The sequence below is a fragment of the Molothrus aeneus genome, chromosome 3, assembly GCF_037042795.1.
Source record: "Molothrus aeneus isolate 106 chromosome 3, BPBGC_Maene_1.0, whole genome shotgun sequence".
Classification (NCBI taxonomy): Eukaryota; Metazoa; Chordata; class Aves; order Passeriformes; family Icteridae; genus Molothrus; species Molothrus aeneus.
The window spans coordinates 49458930-49477418 of record NC_089648.1 but is presented as its reverse complement, the minus strand read 5'-3'; the positions used below and the strand labels follow the sequence as shown (position 1 = coordinate 49477418).

Sequence of the window (18489 nt, the reverse complement as noted above, 5' to 3'; positions counted from 1 at the left end):
TCTGAAACCAGGTTTATTATTATTATGCTGCTTCCCCTTCTTACACACCTGGAGTTGTTTTGGTCTGGTGGGATTTTTCTCTGGAGATGCAGTTCATTATAAAAAAGAAGCTATTGATTACTACTACAATTTGGTAGTTAGCCATTTGTGTTAAATAGCCTGGCTTGTGTACCTGATGTAAGACTGCTTGTTAATGAAGTGAGTTTCAGTTTCATGCTTTCAGGGTAGTAACTGAGAGGAGAAACTGATGATACCTTCACCAGACGTCAAACTGCTGACTTAGTGAATGTGGCTCTGTTATTTATTTATTTACTTATTTGTTTAACCTCAAGCTCTTTCCTTGAGCCATGTTTTGGTTTTTTTCCCCCTAATGCAGTATTAAAATAACTCCTTGCTGTTGCCTGGAACTGTCCTGAGAAGCTACAGCAAGAGTAGTATTAAGAGAGGCACTGAGTAAAGTTCTATCAGTTTTACTGTGCTGTTGCTTTAACCAGCAGTGTGAAATCAGGAAGGCACTGGTGCCTTGGAGATTTGAGTTAAAAGTTCTGTATCCAGAGCAGAGTTTCATTCAGTGTAAAAGCACTGTCAGAATTGTGACATAATTTTGAGAACTGCTGAACTGATTTTCCACCTGTTTCTTTAGAAAAAAACAAAGTTTTCTAAAGCTTCTTTAATAGGTAGAAAGGAATTATGTGACTGTAAGGCAGAAGAACTTGAAGTAGTGTTATGAGCAGCACCATTGGGCTAGCATGGGGACTTCAGTTCTGCATGTCTTAGCCTTATGATAAAGCTTGCATTTTGCTATCCTTTTGGTGTTTCAGATTCTTTGGCTGAGGTAAACCTGAAGCAGTAGGACAGCTGTATGTGACCTGACATGCTGTATGGGTGGTGGGGAAAGAATGACACTGGATCACAAAAGGCACTGTATTCTGTGCAGAAAGTGGGATGAATCACTTTTGTCTCCAAAAAACAGTGACAGCAAAGGGAAACTGGAAAGAAGTAGAACTAAAGGAAATACAGTTTTTGCTTTATGCTAAGTCAGAAATGAAGCAGTAGGCATGTACCTCAGGGGAGAATATGAGGGCAAAGATATTTAATACACCCCCCTTCCCCCATAAATTTTGAGGGTTATGAAATAATTTAAAATTTTTAAGAATAGGTCAGACAAGCACTGCTCAAAAGTCATTTGTGTATATTTAATCCTATCTTTAAGAGGAGGTTGGGAAGGAAGAACGAACCTCTGGTGGTCCCCTTGAACCTGATAATGAAGTCATGAGAACTAAGCTAGCAGCTATTGTTCAGACCATCAAAAGACAGATTTGAAAGTTTTCCAGTCCTGTTCTTGTTCACATTATGAGAGCTGATGTTGTTGGTAGATAGCAGCTATAGAAGCTTCATTGAAGACTATTTATTTGTTTCTACACACGTGGCTCCCCTGTAAATGGAAAAGGAAGTATTTAAATGTGCTCTACATGTGAATTTGCTCTACATGTGAATAAAAGATTTAAATGTGCTCTACATGTGAATTACTATTTGTTACCTAAAACTTAGGTAACAAATAGTAATTCACATGTAGAGCACATTTAAATCACCTGTCAAAGTATCAAATGTATAAAATCTTTCAAAATAATTCAAGCAAAGTATTTCTATCAAGTATTTCCATCTAAGAGTAACCAGATGGAATCCTGGCTGGCTTTTAAGACAATGCAAGGGCGAACTGTTCTGGTATGATTTTAACAGCAAATTCTTTACAGTGTGGGTCTAATAAAAAAAAATCTAGTGAAATCAATAAGAAGTTGTTATTTAGCATAAACTTCTAAGTACCACTTAAGAAGCTGAAGCTAATATTGCTACTTAAATTGGTTTAAGGATAAAAAGTTAGAGATATTAAAATAAATAGTATTTAACGTGTCTTGAGAAAATTAAGTACACTATGTGCTGATCTCTGCATACTTTTTCAGGAAGCAGTGTTGTTTTTGTAGGAGGAAAAGATCTTCTTAATTAATTTTTGTGCAGCTGATTATTTTACTTTGTATATTATATATTGGTATGTCCCCTGTTTATCAATACTATAGAAATGGATGCTGTATGTGATAGTAGATGTTGCATAGGGAGATATTTGCGGTTTTAACCTATGAACTAGTCTTTTATCCTTTTGAAATTAAGGGGAAATACTGTGCTTTTCCTTTGTGAAGCTACTTTCAAGTATAAGTGGTGAGATCTTTAATTCAAATGTGTTCATAACTGAGGTAAAGCTATTTTAGGCATGCAGGTGCTCTGCTGCCCTCTGAAGTTTTAAAATGCAGTATTGTCCAGTAACCTGAATTAGAAAATGAAGTGCCTGGAAAGTTTGTGAGGCTAGTCTATCTATCTTGAGACATATAATGTATATGTAACCTATATTGAAATTTAAAGTTCTTATTGACTAAAACCAATGGCTTGATATATTAAACCCAGGCTGTGTTACTTCATTTTAAATGAAAGGTTTCTGTGGCTTACTATGATGGCTAGGGAGGAAGAATAACTTCAGCTGCACTTTGCAGTCACGGTACCATTGCAGTTTGATTTAAATGTTTAGAAAATGATGCAGTTCTTGGGTTGTGGTGATAGATACAGTATTTCTTCTTAGTGTTTTGTTTGCATTGGATAAAGCAAGCCCTCATTTTCTTTGGGGAAGGAGCCAGGACCTTGGAGTGCCTGCTGAAGCAAATGGAGTGACACGTGCCATGCAAGATGCATGTTTTCTTACCCTTAGGGCCAAGCTGCTCTTGCTGGCCTTTCCTGAAACCCTGTCCTATTTGGCCTCTTCCTAAAGTTTTCACAGGCACTTCATGAAAGGTGTCTCCCAAAATACAGATGTTCAGACAGAAACAAAAAGGTATTAACCACTGAGGAGTCTTAATGTGACTGTGCTTTGTGTCCCTGTTGTATCATAGGAATTCATGGAAACAGGAGATGGAAGACGACAGATGGGAAGGAAGAGCTGAGGCTCTGCATGGGGCCAGGATCCTCAAATCAGTCCTGTTCCCTTGCTGTGTGCTCTGCTCCAAGGCTGAGGGACTACTAGACTTGGCTAGTCTCGTGTTGCTAATGTCTGTTGAGTGTCTGGACTAGCACTGAGAGTCTGGTCTGGGCAGTAGCAGAGCTGTGAGTTTGATGTTGTTCAGAGTGGCATTGTTTCTTAAGGCAGGCTGTTGTGCTGAAGGGCCCAGTGCCACATACTGCAGTGTTTTTTCTGTGGTGTTCTTGGTCCATAAGGCTGAGAGGTTCAGTGGGTAGGGTAGCACTGTAAAACAGCTCCCATCCCTGCATTGGCTGATCTGGCTCCTTGCATGGTCCTGTTTGAAGAATCAGTATCTGAGGAAGTCTCTGAAGTACAGTGTTCTTCAGCTGGGAGCACAGATAGAACAGCTGCAGTACATAGCAGTGACACAAATATTTGGCAGTAAAAGTAAATTGAGACTAATGCTCACTTTGTGAAGTGTGTAAGACTCTCCAGCAATAAGGCATGAAGCATGAAGATGGGGAGGAGACGCAGCACTGTTCTAAATGTTGCTTTATTTAACTGCTTGGGGTGTATTTTAAGTGTGCCTGTTTGCCTTCTGAGCAGGTTTGTGATATCAACAGTGTGTTACAGGTGGTGGTCCAATGTCCTAAAAGGAAAGCCTAAAGTTTAATCTGGAATGCATTGGCCTTGGATAATCTTGCAATCTATGATGAAGAGAAGGAAGAGAAAAAATAATTCTTACCATGTACCTGAACTCTTAGTTTCTGTTATTTTTGAACTATTCTAAATTCTCCCTCAAATGTGGATATGTGTCACTTGCAGTGATGAGAATGAGAGCTGAGCATTTATAGCGGAATTTCCAAGGGGTACTTGTCTCCCTTCAATTAGCAATATAGAGCACTTTTGATTAAAAAAAAAAATTGGGGAAGTGCAATCTCCACTGTTGTGTGTTGTCATTTTTTCATGAGGTGGGAGATGACAGGCATAAAGGGCAAGGATGGAATAACTGTATTAAAGGTCAGACACAGCTAGACTGAAATGATACTAGGCTGTTAGGAGATATCCAGCTCCTGAAGAGTGTTGTGGACACTGTCTGCACTGTTGAAGTTGCAGATGAGGGCAGTGTCTTGTCACACACTTGCTGGTCCCTGCCCAGACTGGTTGTCCATTCCAGCAGATAACAAGGTGTCGGATGTGTACTGAGGAAGGTGTTGCTGTAAGTAGTGGGAACAGTCCACACGCTGACTTTCATACCCCTTTTCAGGCTGTAACTGCTGAAAGTTCCTGCACAACTCCCTGTACTTTGTGCCCTCCCCCCAGGGTAATTGTGTTGATTCAGGCTACGTACATAATATAGGGCTCGTTGTTCCAATGCCTGCGATGATTCATTTATTATCTCATCTTCTGAAGAGCTGGATTTGGCTGACTCTAGCTTCTGTTTAGCTTTGTTGGCCAAATTCAAGGAATGTATTTAAGCAGCAGTGATTGAAACACTTGATTTGTTTTCCAGAAGACATCTGGTTAGCATTGTCAAATAAAACAGGATTTAAGTAGTTAGTCATAAAGCCTCTATTATGTCTTTCTTCAAGACCCTCCAGACAGGTATGTATTTAGCCTTTGTTTTCTCAGTGCATCTGGCAGATCACTGTTCAGATGAGCAATATTAGGGTCAGACCTACTAGTCGGTAATCCTCCTGAGAAGATTATGGACTTAAAATAATCTTATGTTTCATTAAAGAGCTGCAAAATAAGGAGAAACCACTTCATATTGATAATAGCTCTGGTTCAGGTTCAGAGAGATGTCAAGATGTAAACTCCCTACCAACTGGAAACGTTAATGAAGTAAAAGGCCATTAAAGACTAGGAGTAGACCATATGTTCCTGAAAGGCTGTGGAGCTATAAAATCAAAAAACAGAAATCAACCTTTTTTCATTATTTTGGTTTCAATTGTCAGGTTACTATCAGATCTTCTGCTCATGTATCCTGCTTTTTTTACTGTTACTGAATTAATTCACCGTACATCTGTTGATGGTTTTGGCCAAGTTCCATACTCCAACTGCCCTTTCTAATAAGGAATTTCAAAAAGGAAATACTCAAATGAAGCAAAACAGAATTTGACCAAGAGGCTGTTCTGCATGTGTGTGAAAGCTGGTCTTGTGCTGCAAAATGGAGCTACTTGGAAGCATCTAGGTGGCCTATTTTTAGGTTTAGTTTATATAGTGCAGTGCTGAGTATAAAACCATAAAGAGTGGTTATATGTAGATTGATTGCATGATACACATGAGCAGTGAAAGCAATCCCAGTGAAAGGGCTTAAAGAAGATAACATTTGTTTCAAAATAATACTGTTTTTTTTTCCTGAACTAGATGAATGTGTTTCTTTAGGCAGCTGTACCTGACGGATTATTGAACCCATTTCAGATCCATGCCTTTAGTAAAAAGAATAAATTGAAACTGTTAACTCTCTGTAGCAGTTATTTAAGTACTAGGTAAAGCAACTTCCATCACAAGGAATATTGAACTTTCAGTTGATTGCTTTTTTGCTTTTCTTCCTCCTTACTCTCCTAGATTTAGGATGTTATGTGCTTGTTGCCAGCATTTGAGATAGCTTTACATTTAAAATGTCCTAGGAGGAAAAGCAGTGAAAAATCCCTTCATATTTTTACATTAGCTTGTTCAGTTGTCTAAGAAACAGCAAATATCCATAAAAACCCTAGAGAAAAAGCAGGGAGTGTTATTTTAATGCAAGCATCAAAGATAGAAAAGGAAGCAAATACACTGTTATACTTAAGACATCTTGTCACCACTAAATGCAGTCGTATAAGGCACTTGCAGAAATTCAAATTAACTTGAGACAAACAGTAATAATTATTTTGAGCACTCCCTAGTGACAGCTTGTTAACAAATATAATTTGCATTGGCTGTTGCATTTTGGTGCCATTAGAAAGGTTTTCTCTATCGCTAAATCATGCAGATCACCTGGGGAATTAAAGGTTGGTATTAAATGTATTTGTTTTTTAAAAGCTCCAAGAAAGAAGGGAAAGATCAATGTGTTTGCATTTACTTGACCTTATTAACAGTATTTTGACATTTAAGAGTTCCTTTTAATTTGGATCCTTCTTGAACACTTGCATCTGATTTAGACCCTTGAAAATAAATCTGTGCGATCGCTTTCCTGTAATGTTGCACTTCCATGCCCAATCCTTGTGTTGCTTTAAGTGTCTGCACAGCTGAGCCCTGAAGCTGCTTGGAAGGGTGGCATTCCCAGCCCAACTGGCCTCCAGTTACATGGCAGGACATGCTTCCCAACATTTGTGTGTGTAGAGGGGGAAATAGACCTAACATAAATACATCTGTTCAGTTTCAGTAAGACTTCTTTGAAGTCACCATGCAACATTGTTCTCTGTCACAGTCCAGCAGGCCTGTGTTAGCATTACCTTCATCCCACTGGAGCCCAAGACATCTTTGTTTCTGGGTATCTCTGGACAGCATCTGTCCTTAAAAGCTACCTGTGTGGCTGGGCATGGCCACTTATTCATGAGAGAGAATATCCAAATAGTCTTTTAAAAAGTCTCATGGACCTTTCAAGTTCTTACTCATCAAGTGAGACATCTTTGAAGAAAACAACTAAGTTTTGCTGGTGATTTCTGTTTGTTTTGCCGCTCGCCACTTTAAATGGTGCTTGTGGTAGAAATACGTTGGTACCGGTGTTCACTGTCTCTGGATTTGTCTTGGGCTTTTCTGTATGTACTGATAAAAGATCTAGAAATATCAGTATAAAACTGCATTCTGGGGCAAGGGATGGGAATAATAAGGAAGTTGGCTGGATTGGCAAAGGCTGGTACTAGCCAGAGCACCTAATTGAGCTGTTGGAGCAGGAGTTTTTTCAGCTGGGTGCCAACAGTACTCCATCTGTTGAAATCCCTGACCCATTTAACCAGGAGTCTGAACAAAATGGTGCACTGGATATATCACAGCTGAAGTTCATGAACTTGCTTTGCAATCAGCATTGGTTACAGTTCAGTGGTTGCACAAGTGTATCATTGCTGTGGCTTTACAACATATTTTAAAGCTTTGATATAGAAGCAGTCTCTGTGATAGTCAAGTTCTGCAGATCATATGGGGATTTATACAGTTAAAGAAAATGGGACATGATCCAAGCTGAGTGAATTTTTGGGAGGAATGTGAAGTGGTAGAGGCAAGCTGTCTGCTGCATATTTAGATCCAGGGACAAAAATAGGTGCTGTATTGGAGTTAAGTTGAGCTGCTTTTTTTGAAGTCATGTTTAACTTGAGATATTTGTGAGAAACAAGATTGCCTTTGTACAGCTGAGCTTTTATATAGCCTGTCTCATCTACACACAGAGAACTCTGCATTCTTAACCCCAGTTTACAAATGAGGGAACCATAAAGAGGCACAGAATGAAAAGGTAGTAATTTCAGTTAGATTTACTAACCAAAGAAACCTTTGAACTAGGGTGTCTGTTTTAATTATAGTTCCAGGCATAATAATTCTCAACAAGCTCTTTATCTTGGAAAGTTACCTCCCTGAAATTCCCCAGTTAACTGCATAGTCAAGTGTCACCTTGGTTTTATCCATGTCTTACCACAGTGCTGTGAACAAGCAGAGAGGCAGCCATGCCCTTTGAAGAGGTCCTGGTTCAGTGCTCAGACTGTGTGTTGGTACTTAGCACCAGACCATATGACAGTCCCAAACAAAACACAACTCTGGCTTTTACAGGGGACAATCTTTTGCTCAGTGTTCTGAGAACACCATTAGGAAGCTGAGATTTAGCCTGTGCCCACCTCATCTGTAAAAAACTTAAATTTGTATCTAAATGAAAAATACTTTTAACTTGCAAAAGCACATCATCCATAGAACCCTGTTAGGTTCTCTTGCCCCTCATGAGAAGGCCTTGCAGCACTAGACCCAGCACCAGCCATTACTGGCGTGGTCATGATGAGAGTTATGGCATCTCAAGTTCTTCCTTAGCTGGATTTATCCTGAGTGCCTTTCTGTGTATTCATATGCTGCAGGCAGTATGTACATACCTGTTTGGACTCTGAATTTAGGAGGCACATAGGTGAAATTTAGATCATGCCGTGTCTGACTGCAGGAAGTAAGTCCTTGACTGGATCTAACCCAACGTGATTTGCTCAGATCCAGCAATGCCGGCTCAGAAATCCTGGTCTTCGACACCCACACGTGTCTGTCACAAGCCCACCAGATCTTAGTTATCTCAACTCAACTGGAAAAACAAATTCAAAGTCTCTAGCAAGTAAATTAAAATTATATGCCGTTACTTACCAGTGGTGAAAGTAATTTCTTTTAAAACCAAAAATATTGATACTTTGATTAATAAAGTGCAGTGTCGCCTGTAAAGGAAGAGGTAATTTTGAACAGTTTGAGTTTACAAGACAAATGTATACTGTACTACAGTCTGTCTGGTTTTAGGTGAAATTTTGAAAAGCTACTTGTAAGACAGTGTTTGTAGTCGTGACTAGGGAGGAACATGGTTTGGGGATATTTACAGAAGAAGTTAACTACAGTGTTTGAAGACTGAAAAAAAAAAAGGTTTCTGATCCTGGGGATTAGAGTGGTTTTCCAGTGAGAGAGAATGGATAAATGTGTTTTAATATACTAGTCAGCAGATTTAGTTCTCTGGTTGACAGTTTATCTGACTTGAGCAGTTAATAACCTCTCCGTAGTAAGAAAAAAGAAAAAAAAATAGAAAAATATGAGTTACAACATGAAAGGCTCTGCCAAGAAGTCACTCAGACTTCAGCTGAGAGAGTTTTTCAAGCATGCAGATGAAGCTGTCAGCTTGTCACATGTCCCTTCTTGCTGACAAGGAGACAGCAAGAGGTGATATAAAAGTAATTGATGTGTGTGCTGGTCTTTCCCCTTTCTACATTTGTACCTGGGAGTTTTTGTTTCAGCAGCTAAGCCAGGCAGGCAGCGCATCTGCTCCTGGTCCGACTTACATGTTATTTTAATCTCTTTGGATTTTAGCAGTTAGTCTTGAGTTCCAGGTCCTGTTCTTGCATACAGGACAAATTTAGATGTTTCCAGGATATGATTTTCCTGTCTTTTCATTGCTTGACCCATGCAATTGGATGGGTAGTTATTCCAAACTAATTGGTGCTATTAAGATGTCTGAATAACTTTGATGCCAAGTTTCTAAGTTTATACTAGTCAATATCATGTCACTTTAATTCTTTAACTAGTGCCTTTGCTGGTTACTAATAAATATTTTAAAATATGGATTTTAGTTTTTTAATATTAGCTTCTTCAATATATGCTTGTGAGAGTATGCCTGAGTGTGTACATGTGGATGTAGACAGCTACAGAGCTTAAGGCCTGATCCTGCAACAGTCATGTGAGCAGTGTTTACTTACAGGAGTAATCAGAGTAATCTCATTAGGGCTAATTTAATGAGTGATGGGTGCACTTTCCGGCCTGAGACGTGAAGGACTGGTCCAGGATGGTGGCATAAAGCTGTGGCTCTGTGCTCTTGCTGGGGCTTTGCCTTAGGGAGAGGTCTCGGGCTCAGACAGGCTCTAGCTGTGGAAGCCAGCACCTGGAGGCTTTTTTCCCTGAAGACGGGTACATATGGGGCCCACTAACACTGACAGGCAAAATAATTGTTTTAGAAAGGGTCTTGTTATAAATAGCACTCTTGCACAGTTCATTTACAATAAAAAAATACAAAGCACAACTTCTGAAAATAACTGAATCCATGTCACTCTGACCAGTTCTGCTTCTGACAGGGTAATGCATTTTCCTTCATAAAAACTTTAAGATATGGCAACAAGTTTTATGGCTAGGAAGCTCAGCAGGTACAAAACGTTACCCAAGTTGGTTAAAGGAGAGGAAAAGAGCCAGTGCATCCGGTCCCCTCCCAGCAAACCCAGCCTTCCATCTGTCATGGCACGGTGTGGCGTGTAGGTCTGACAAGGTAAACGTTAATCCTGCTTTACCATGGTAATACCATGTCAGACGAATTACTGAGGTATCAGTGCTGTGCCTTCTGTTCACTCCTGTGATTTGTGCCTCAAATTATCATGCAAGAATATGATTTCAGTTGTTGGAAAAGCAGGAAATTGCTTCTGTGTTTGAGACTTGTGTGTGTTACTGACTCAGGGGCACATATGAGTTCCTTGTATGTAATAGAGAGATCTGGGCTGAGAGGCCTCAGAGGTATTTTCATACACTTGGCCTGACAGTCTGTCACAAAGGCCGTAAGCATTTATATGGAGAGGTGGAGTTATTCACAACAGTGCTGAATTCAGTGCCATGGCTCAAAACTCTGGTGCAGAATTGCATATGGCTGGTTGGGCCTTTGCTCTCAGTTTGCTGCTGCAGGTACCTGCCTGTTCCCCAGCTTATTTAGCAGAAGGGAAGAGAGTAGAGATGAGTGATGCCCAGGACATGTCCCCAGCGTGCTTCTGTCTGATGCCAAGATTTGGCAAAGGCTGCAATACTGCAATCCTAAGGAAATATATGAGTATCTGGGTATATAGCAGAGACTTGGGCATGATTGTATTGGGCACTGACAGCTTTAACACATTTGCTTTGGTTGTGTCTCCCAAAGCCTGTTCTAATAACTGTGGAAATGATGAAGGGGCCCTTAAAAGGGCTTCATCTGCATTTCCCACGCACTTTCTTCACGCTTAACTAAAACCACCCTGTGAACAGCAAAACATAAGGAAAAATTTCAGGAAAGATTTAATTTTTTAGGAAGGGTTTCACTTGTACCATGTAAGTGGAAAGAAAACTTATTATATAATCTAACGACAGTAATTTTTGAGCAGTACTTTTAATACAGAGGAGGTTCCGAAATTTAATGTATCACTAGTACTTTCCCTGGAAGGAAAACAAGAACAAATGTATGGTTTCACCTAGGCAGAAAAGCACTTGCAGGGCAGCAGAAGGTGACAGGCAATGTCCCTGTGCACTTGGCCTCAGAAGCAATCAGTCAGGAGATGAAGGGGAGGGAGGCAGCTTCAGACTTTTGAGTTGTGGCAGTACCCAGTGCAGCCACCAATTGTAATTGCCAAAGCACTAACACTTTCCTGATTTTCCTGGAATTAATGCTTGTGTAAGCAAAATTGGTTCATCTGGGGCATAATCATATTGTTGCACTTTTCAGATCAGATTCATGTGAAAATGATGACTTGGAGCTTGCCTGCAGCGTGTGCTGCAGATTTGGAATGGTGAGCACACCCTCAGGAGCGGGTGTTTGTGTGCTGCCTGATGCAGTGTCCTGGGGTTCCACCTGGCAGTTCTTTGGTGGAAATACGGAAACGCTGTGCACGGTTTTGAATGTTGTATAATGTGGGAAATGGCAGCCAAGAGAGTGTATGTCCCCAATTCAACTGGTGCTAATGTATTGTCATTCTTTAAAATGAAGATTTTTAATAACTGGAACTGGATTGATCCTTCTGTTACCTTGTCAGCTTCAGTACAGACATCTCTGAAATAACATGCATAACCGTAAGAACTTTTTCACTTAGTGTATAGTGCTCTTCTCTGTTTGGGGCTGTCAGACTAGCACAACATACTGTTCCTTTGGGAAGAAGGGAGGCTTTCCAAGAGTAAGTATCTGGAGTGTTTCCTAGAGTAAGTATGTCTAGCTTCTTCATTTTTTTTTTTTTTTTACAAAAATAAAACCCCTATATCTGAAAAATATGAACCTCATTAATTACAGAACACTGTGCACCTCTAGTAAGAGTAAGGAGATGGAGGGGAGGAGCCTCTAGCTGAAACAAGTTTTAAACAGCAGTTGCCGCCCTTGGTTCGGCAGCAGCAGTACCTTCAGTCAGGTGCAATGTGTGGCCTTGTGTTGTGCATGTAGGCTGTTGCAACATGAAGTAAAACATGTCTGCCTAAAGCCTCTGGTGAGGTTTGTTGGCCTTGGGTGCCGTCCACAGTGTGTTTCCTGCTGTGCTGCAATACGTATAGTTACAGTACATAAAAAGCTGTTCTTGGGGACAAACCACCTTTTTCTTGGTTGTACCTAGCAGTTTTTGGCAATTTTGGCTTCATCAGCAATGTTGCTGCAATAATTTCTGAAGTTACATGGATTTTGTGTTGTGGACAGTGGGAGGTTGTGAGCTTGATAAGCTGACAGATTGTTATTGGCAGTCCACTTGAACTTCTGATGGAATTGAACCTTCAGCATTGATTTCCTTAAGTTTTTGGAGCTTTTCTGGGCTTCATGAAGTGCACTACTCATCATCTTCAACGTCTTGGCTAGGAACATAAATAAGGTCAAACAATTAATATTAGAGCATTCATCTGTCATGCTCCAGAAGAGCCTGTCGCCTCCAGAAGAGTCCTGTGACAACTGTGACTCCATGGGAAGCCCACACTGGAGCAGGCTCCTGACAGGCCCTGGGAATCCATGGATAGAGAAGCCCAAGCAAGAGCAGATTTGCTGGCAGGACTTCTGACCCACAGTAGGGAACCCCCACTGAAGCAGACTGTTCCTGAAGGACTGCACCCATGGGAGAACCACTGCTGGAGCAATTTGTAAAGAATTGTAGCTCATGGGAAGGGTTCATATTGGAGAGGTTTTAGAGGACTGTCTCCCAAGGAAGGAACTCCACACTGAAGCAGGGGAATGACCTCCCTGAGGAGGAAGTAGCAGCAGGAACAACATGATCAACTGACCATAACACTCATTCTCCATCTCCCTGCACTGCTGAGTGCAGAGGAGGTAGACAGTTGGGAATTAAGTTAAGCCTGGGAATGAGGGGAGGAGTGGGTGGAGTGTGTTTTTTAGGATTTGCTTTACTTCTCATTATCATGCTCTTATTTTGATTGGTAATAAATTCAACCAAGTCTCCTAAATCAAGATTGTTTTGCCTGTTGTTTTAACTGGTGAGTGATCTCTCCCTGGCCTTTTCTCAGTTCATGAGCCTTTTGTTATATTTTCTCTCTCCTACCCAGCTCTCTTCAGAGGAAGAGAGTGATAGAGCAGCTTTGGTGGGCATCTAGCCCAGGTCAGACCACGACAGGATTTTTTTTGGGGCGTGCCTTGATGTTTGATGTCAGAGAGTGTCAGGAGTGGCCAGCAAAGACTCTAAGCCTCAGTCCAAAAATGGGAGGAAAAATAACGGCATTCTTGTGCACCCCTTAGGTTGTATTCATGTTTGTTGGCAGTGATTAATGATTCCTCTGTAAAAGTTGCAGTGTCCAAGTTGACAACTTTGCGTGTTAACTGTGCTACAACTTGATGCGAGTCTTTGGGCTGTCTTGCTCTGCCACAGTCCGTTTAGCCTGTTCATTTGTAGCTGAAACCAACAAACAACCCATCAGGGTGCTCACATCTGTGAGTGTTATGTTCTGGATCTGGCTGGATCCAGTATCAAATTTGGAAAGGCGGTGGAGGAATTTGCTTTGCTGTGGTTGCTGACAGTCATTTTTCAGCCCCCTCCTGAAGTACGGCAACAGTTTGCCAGATGTGCACAATGTCAGCATGCTCACACATGTGGAACGGGGAAACAGGGTTTCCAGCCCTCTGATATTCAGATACAGCCATTGATTTGGATCTCAAAACCCACACTGCTGCTGGTCCTTGAATGGAGAGAGAAGGAAAGGTTCCTGTCATACTGCCCTTTTGGAGACATTAGGGATACATAGGCAAGGACATATGTCCTGCACCAATGAAAGTGGCTGGTTGTCGGAGTGTAAGCTTGCCTCCTCAGAGTCCATGTGCAGATACAGGAGAGTCCTTATTGATTAAATCCTCACAGATCTGTGGTTCCTATAGATCAGTTAACCTGTCAGCACAAGTCCTCCAGACCTCAGTCTCAGAAGCATCTGGGCATAACAGAGGTCATGTATGCTGGAGATGCACATTGTAAGTCCACCTAATCATTTGCCAGGCAAAAGCCTCTCTAAAACCTTGCCCTTGGTATAACCACTGCATCTTTTCTATTTTAAGGAGTATTCAGAAGATCAGGATAGGCAGACAGATAATATAATCACAGAAAGGCCTTCTCCAGCAAGTGATGATAGAAGTGCTTTGTGTTGTGAGGCTTATGTATTGTGCAGAAATGCTTATGTATTGTGCAGAAATTTCACTTTCTTAAATGGAAATACACCAAATACTTAATTTTTCTCTTGCTTTCACCATCTTTCAACAGATTTAGATATCTGTCTTTGAAAGTGTAAAGCTAACTGGTCAAATGAGTTTGGTTGCTGCATCTTGAACATTTAATTTTTCCTTATGCTCTGGCGTCTGTTATTCTTTAGCACAATCACACTGAATATCAATTAGGAGACAGGAGGATGATTGTGGAAAACTTGGTGAGGGGGATGCTATGCTGGCTGGAATTTTGGCTATTGTGAGTGGGGATGCATGTCTGCTCTGAACGCTTTCTGAACTTTAGAAACTCTGTAGTATTAAACTATGTGTGCTCTGCAGCAACACAAGATTTTGAGATCCCTGTGATTTGCATTCCTCTCTCCAAAATCACAGTAAATGGTCTCTTCCACGGACAGGAAGACAAGACAAGTGGTCAGTGCCAAAGTTATTTAGCAGATGGTGCTTGAGTAGTGAGCAACATCATCATCATTTCAAGTGTAAGGCACATAATAGATGTCTACCGGCCCGGCAAATGAGACCCCTGGAGTTACTCTCATGCATCCGTCTCCCATCCTGCAAGATGCTGCCATCTGTCAAGACACTGAGCCAGGCCTCACTTAAATAAATAAAGAAATCTCTTTCCCCCTTCTTTCCAAAGCACTTGCCATCGCCTGGGTTAATATGCTCTCTGTGGGCTTACGTATGTCACACATGTGAAGGGAGGAGGAAATATAGATACAAATATGAGGGACGCGCCCTTGGGTTCTGTCACTTGGGGCAGGCAATGTTAATGCATGGTAAACCTTTTCAGAAGAACATTCAGTACTTAAATGCTATTGAACACCAAGCATAAGCAGTAATGGCTCTTGTCATGATTGAACCTCCTGTTTCTCTTCCTTTCGGCAGAGTGTGACAAGCTGCGGCGGGATGGCTACCGGAGCTCGCAGTATTACTCTCAGGGCCCCACCTTCTCCTCATCCTCCAGTGCAATCTGTGGAAGTTACCAGGATGATTATGAAGAAATTGAACAAAAGGTAATGGTGGGGGGAAAAGTGCTGGAAAAAATACTTGTGTGGTGCAGTGTAATTGCCTGCCATAACACTGGTCAACTAAGGCAGGATTTTTAGAGGATCACAAAGATGTTTATTTCTTTGCAGTGACAGTAGTTCATCTGAATTTCATAGTGTCTTAAAACTCCTAATTTTACCCATGCAGTGATACACAGCTCCCACTGGCATGTTCAGAGTGTGAAAGAAGGGGTTTGGTAATGTTCTGGAGGGAAGACTCCAGCAAGGGTAGCTGCTAAATTGCAGGAAGAGCTATTCAGCAGCCATCAGCATACTTGAATTGTAACTTGGATAGGTGCGCACTTCGAATTGCTAATGCAGGTGGTTATTCAGTTAGGTAGGGGCTTTGTCCTAATGCATCACAACTGTTTACTAAAGGCATCCAGAAAATGAAGATTGTCCACTAAGTTGGGTTTATTGCCTTTCTTTCAGTTTACTTCATGATTTTCATGCTTATATCCGCACATCTCAACTCTTAGAATCTAGAAATAAATAAAATAAAGAGAAGGAACAGTTGATCACAAGTTTTAAGAAAGTTATGAAGCCATATTGCTTTGTACATCAATTTATATGGATTTCAATTACAGAACTAGTAAGTTGTGTTACTGTTCTGAAGAAGAAAAGTTCTGCTGTACTGCCTTTGTCTGTGGTGCCTTTAAGCTCTGAAGAAAAAGCTGACTGTGGTGTAGTGGTTTAGGATGTTACTGCTGGGGTGTGTGCCTGCCTAAAACTGAAATGCCAGAGCTCCTAGCATTTTCAAGATAGATATTCTAGAATACTTTGCCAAAAACAGCTCTTGCTTCGAGAGTGGGAGGATATCCTTGATTGTAACACAGTTTAATTTCTTTGAATTGTTACTAAACCATATGTCCCTGTGGTAATATGGACCAAATAACTTTTATCAGCAAAATGTGCAGACCCTGAGAATGCACTTTAGTAGATACAGTGTTTTTGAGTTTTATCCTCCATGGGTTTTAGTCACATAATAAGAGGTATTGTGGAATACGTAGAGTCTCTTGTCCAGGTGGTGATTGCATTTTATCTGTGTATTGGCAGGGAATGTCAGAGCATCTTGTTTAGCTGTGTGTGGTATGTACTGGCAGTGAGCCGAGAATGTAAAGCACATTCATACTGTGGAATACATTATAATGGTAATTTGCAAAACCTTGCTGAGATCACTGGAATTACGATTTCCAATGGGGAAAGTATTAACACCTTGTTTGTTGCTATTAATTAATGTCCTGCACATAAATGCATACATACATGCCATCAACTTGTCCTGGCCAGTGCAGCATATAACCATCTGCACACATAAAACTAATGTAACATTTAAAAATATGAGTACACTTTTCTTTAAACAATTTGCATGAAAGTATATAAGCATGGGTGGGAATTCTTGGAGACTGAGAGCTGTCATCCTTTCTTGGTTAAGGGTTTTTTGAGTGTTAACATAATGTGTTACTAACAATTTCTGTGCATTCTGGAGAAAATTAATGCAACTAAGTATGCTTTAAATATAGGATAGCACTTCCATTTCAAATTGGAATAGGTTCCTTTAAATATTGTAGCTGAAAGGATGATTCAGAGCTGTGGAGAAAGATAGCTGCCAAACTGACAGTCTTGGCTGTTACTGATTATCTCAGAACCTTAGCCTTAACCCTGCCACTCTTATTTCCAGCTCACAAACACATAAATTTCTTGTAAACTGTAGCATGATTATCCATTAATATTGTATAACTTTCTTTTGTGGAATTTTTTGACCAGTATCTCTGTTTAATTGGCACTTTTTTTTTTAATGCTGTAAATGTTTAATCTTTCTTTAGAAGATTGTTTACTTTCTTTAGAATGTTTACCACAACAAATTTCTGACCTTGAATTATTATCCTACTGGTAAAGAGCCAAGTAATTCTAATAAGTCTTATGCCTTGAGGGGGTCATATTTCAGCTGTCAGGAGAGTTCTTCGGTAACAGTGTGGAACTGGGGTCACCAAAAATCCTGTGATTCAAAATGTGAACTCCTTATTGCTAGATGAAAGCTTTGTTGTCTATTTAAAGCAAAAAAGCCAACATTTAAATTCTGTGCATGCAGTATTTAATAATTGAAATTTGAGAACAGCAAAATAATGATGGGTGGATGAATACCTCTTTACTGTTCATAAACTTCTCCGTTGATATAATTGCCAACTGACAGCAAAAAAGAATGGGTGATATCACAAAGGAAACCAGCTTTCCCGTTATTTTTAATCTGCTTCTAAAACTAAAAACCATAGCCAGATATTCTGCTTGTCTGTCTACAGTGGAGACAATATGAAACCATTGTTAGGTGTCGATCCACAAGCATTTTCAGGTTTTGTGGAGGTGGGTGTCTGTCAGCAGAGGGTAATAGTCACACCACCAAGCACGTTGTGTTTCAGCATCTTAGGAAATGTCTAAGATAAGCAGAACATGTGCTGTTCCAAAGGAAAACCACTAAGGAGAAGCAGGCCCAACTCAAAAATGAATGAACAAAATTAGAAAACACAGAAAGCTGAAATCTCTGAGTGGAAGTTGATATAAAATAAAGTGTTTGGAGCTGCCCTTTTAATGTTGATTCTTACAAGTTAGATTAATGGAGCACAGGCCAAGCTCCAGTGTAGTACTGATCCTAATTGAGTTTGTTGATGATTAAATTGGTTTACCTGGATTTTACATCTCAATACTGTGACCAGTCTTCTCCTTTCTCGTATCTTACATGCTGCTTTTGTGACAGAGCTTGGGAGCTATTCCTGTCCTTCAGTGTTGCTCTGTTTTACCAGTGTGAAAGATGTTTTGAAATGTCACATTCAAACTCCAGTTCTCCTTATGTTCTGAAATGTATGCATGTGTATATTAACTGTATTTGTCTTTTGTGTGGTTTTTTTCTTACTCCTTTTTCTTTCCCTTTTTACCACTCATTCTCTTTGTTTCTTTTTGTCTCACTCAACAGTCTAGTCTGTTAGACTGCATCTCTCAGTCTTGCATTAGCGCCTGCTGTAACTTGGTTCCCTGGAAAAACAAGGTACTTTGCCCACAAGTGGGACCATCCAGCTGCCATATCTGCAGCTTGATGTTACTTGTAGTATTTAGCCTATATGCAGTCTTTTTCTGCTCTTAGCCTTCAGTCGTTACCTGCTGCTTTTTTCTGCTTAGGAAAAAAAAAAATTAAAGAAGAGTCCCATGCCAGGTTTGCTTGTTCTGTGTTCCTCTGTACTCCTTTTTGTCTGCTGTACGGTATCCTGTATTTACTTAGTTCACAGAGTTTTTTATTCCCTTTTTTGTCTATTAACATTAGTCTCCTTTGA

The 18489-nt window shown here is 40.4% G+C and overlaps 1 protein-coding gene across 2 annotated transcripts in view; it reads left to right on the top strand.

The window, feature by feature from the left end:
• NHSL1 (NHS like 1) overlaps positions 1 to 18489 on the top strand; it is a 181595-nt gene that overhangs the window by 127682 nt on the left and 35424 nt on the right. For both annotated transcript variants that reach the window (XM_066546879.1, XM_066546880.1), the window contains exon 3: positions 15009 to 15136. In XM_066546879.1, coding sequence (XP_066402976.1) covers positions 15009 to 15136 — 128 coding nt within the window. The remainder of the gene's footprint in view (positions 1 to 15008; positions 15137 to 18489) is intronic.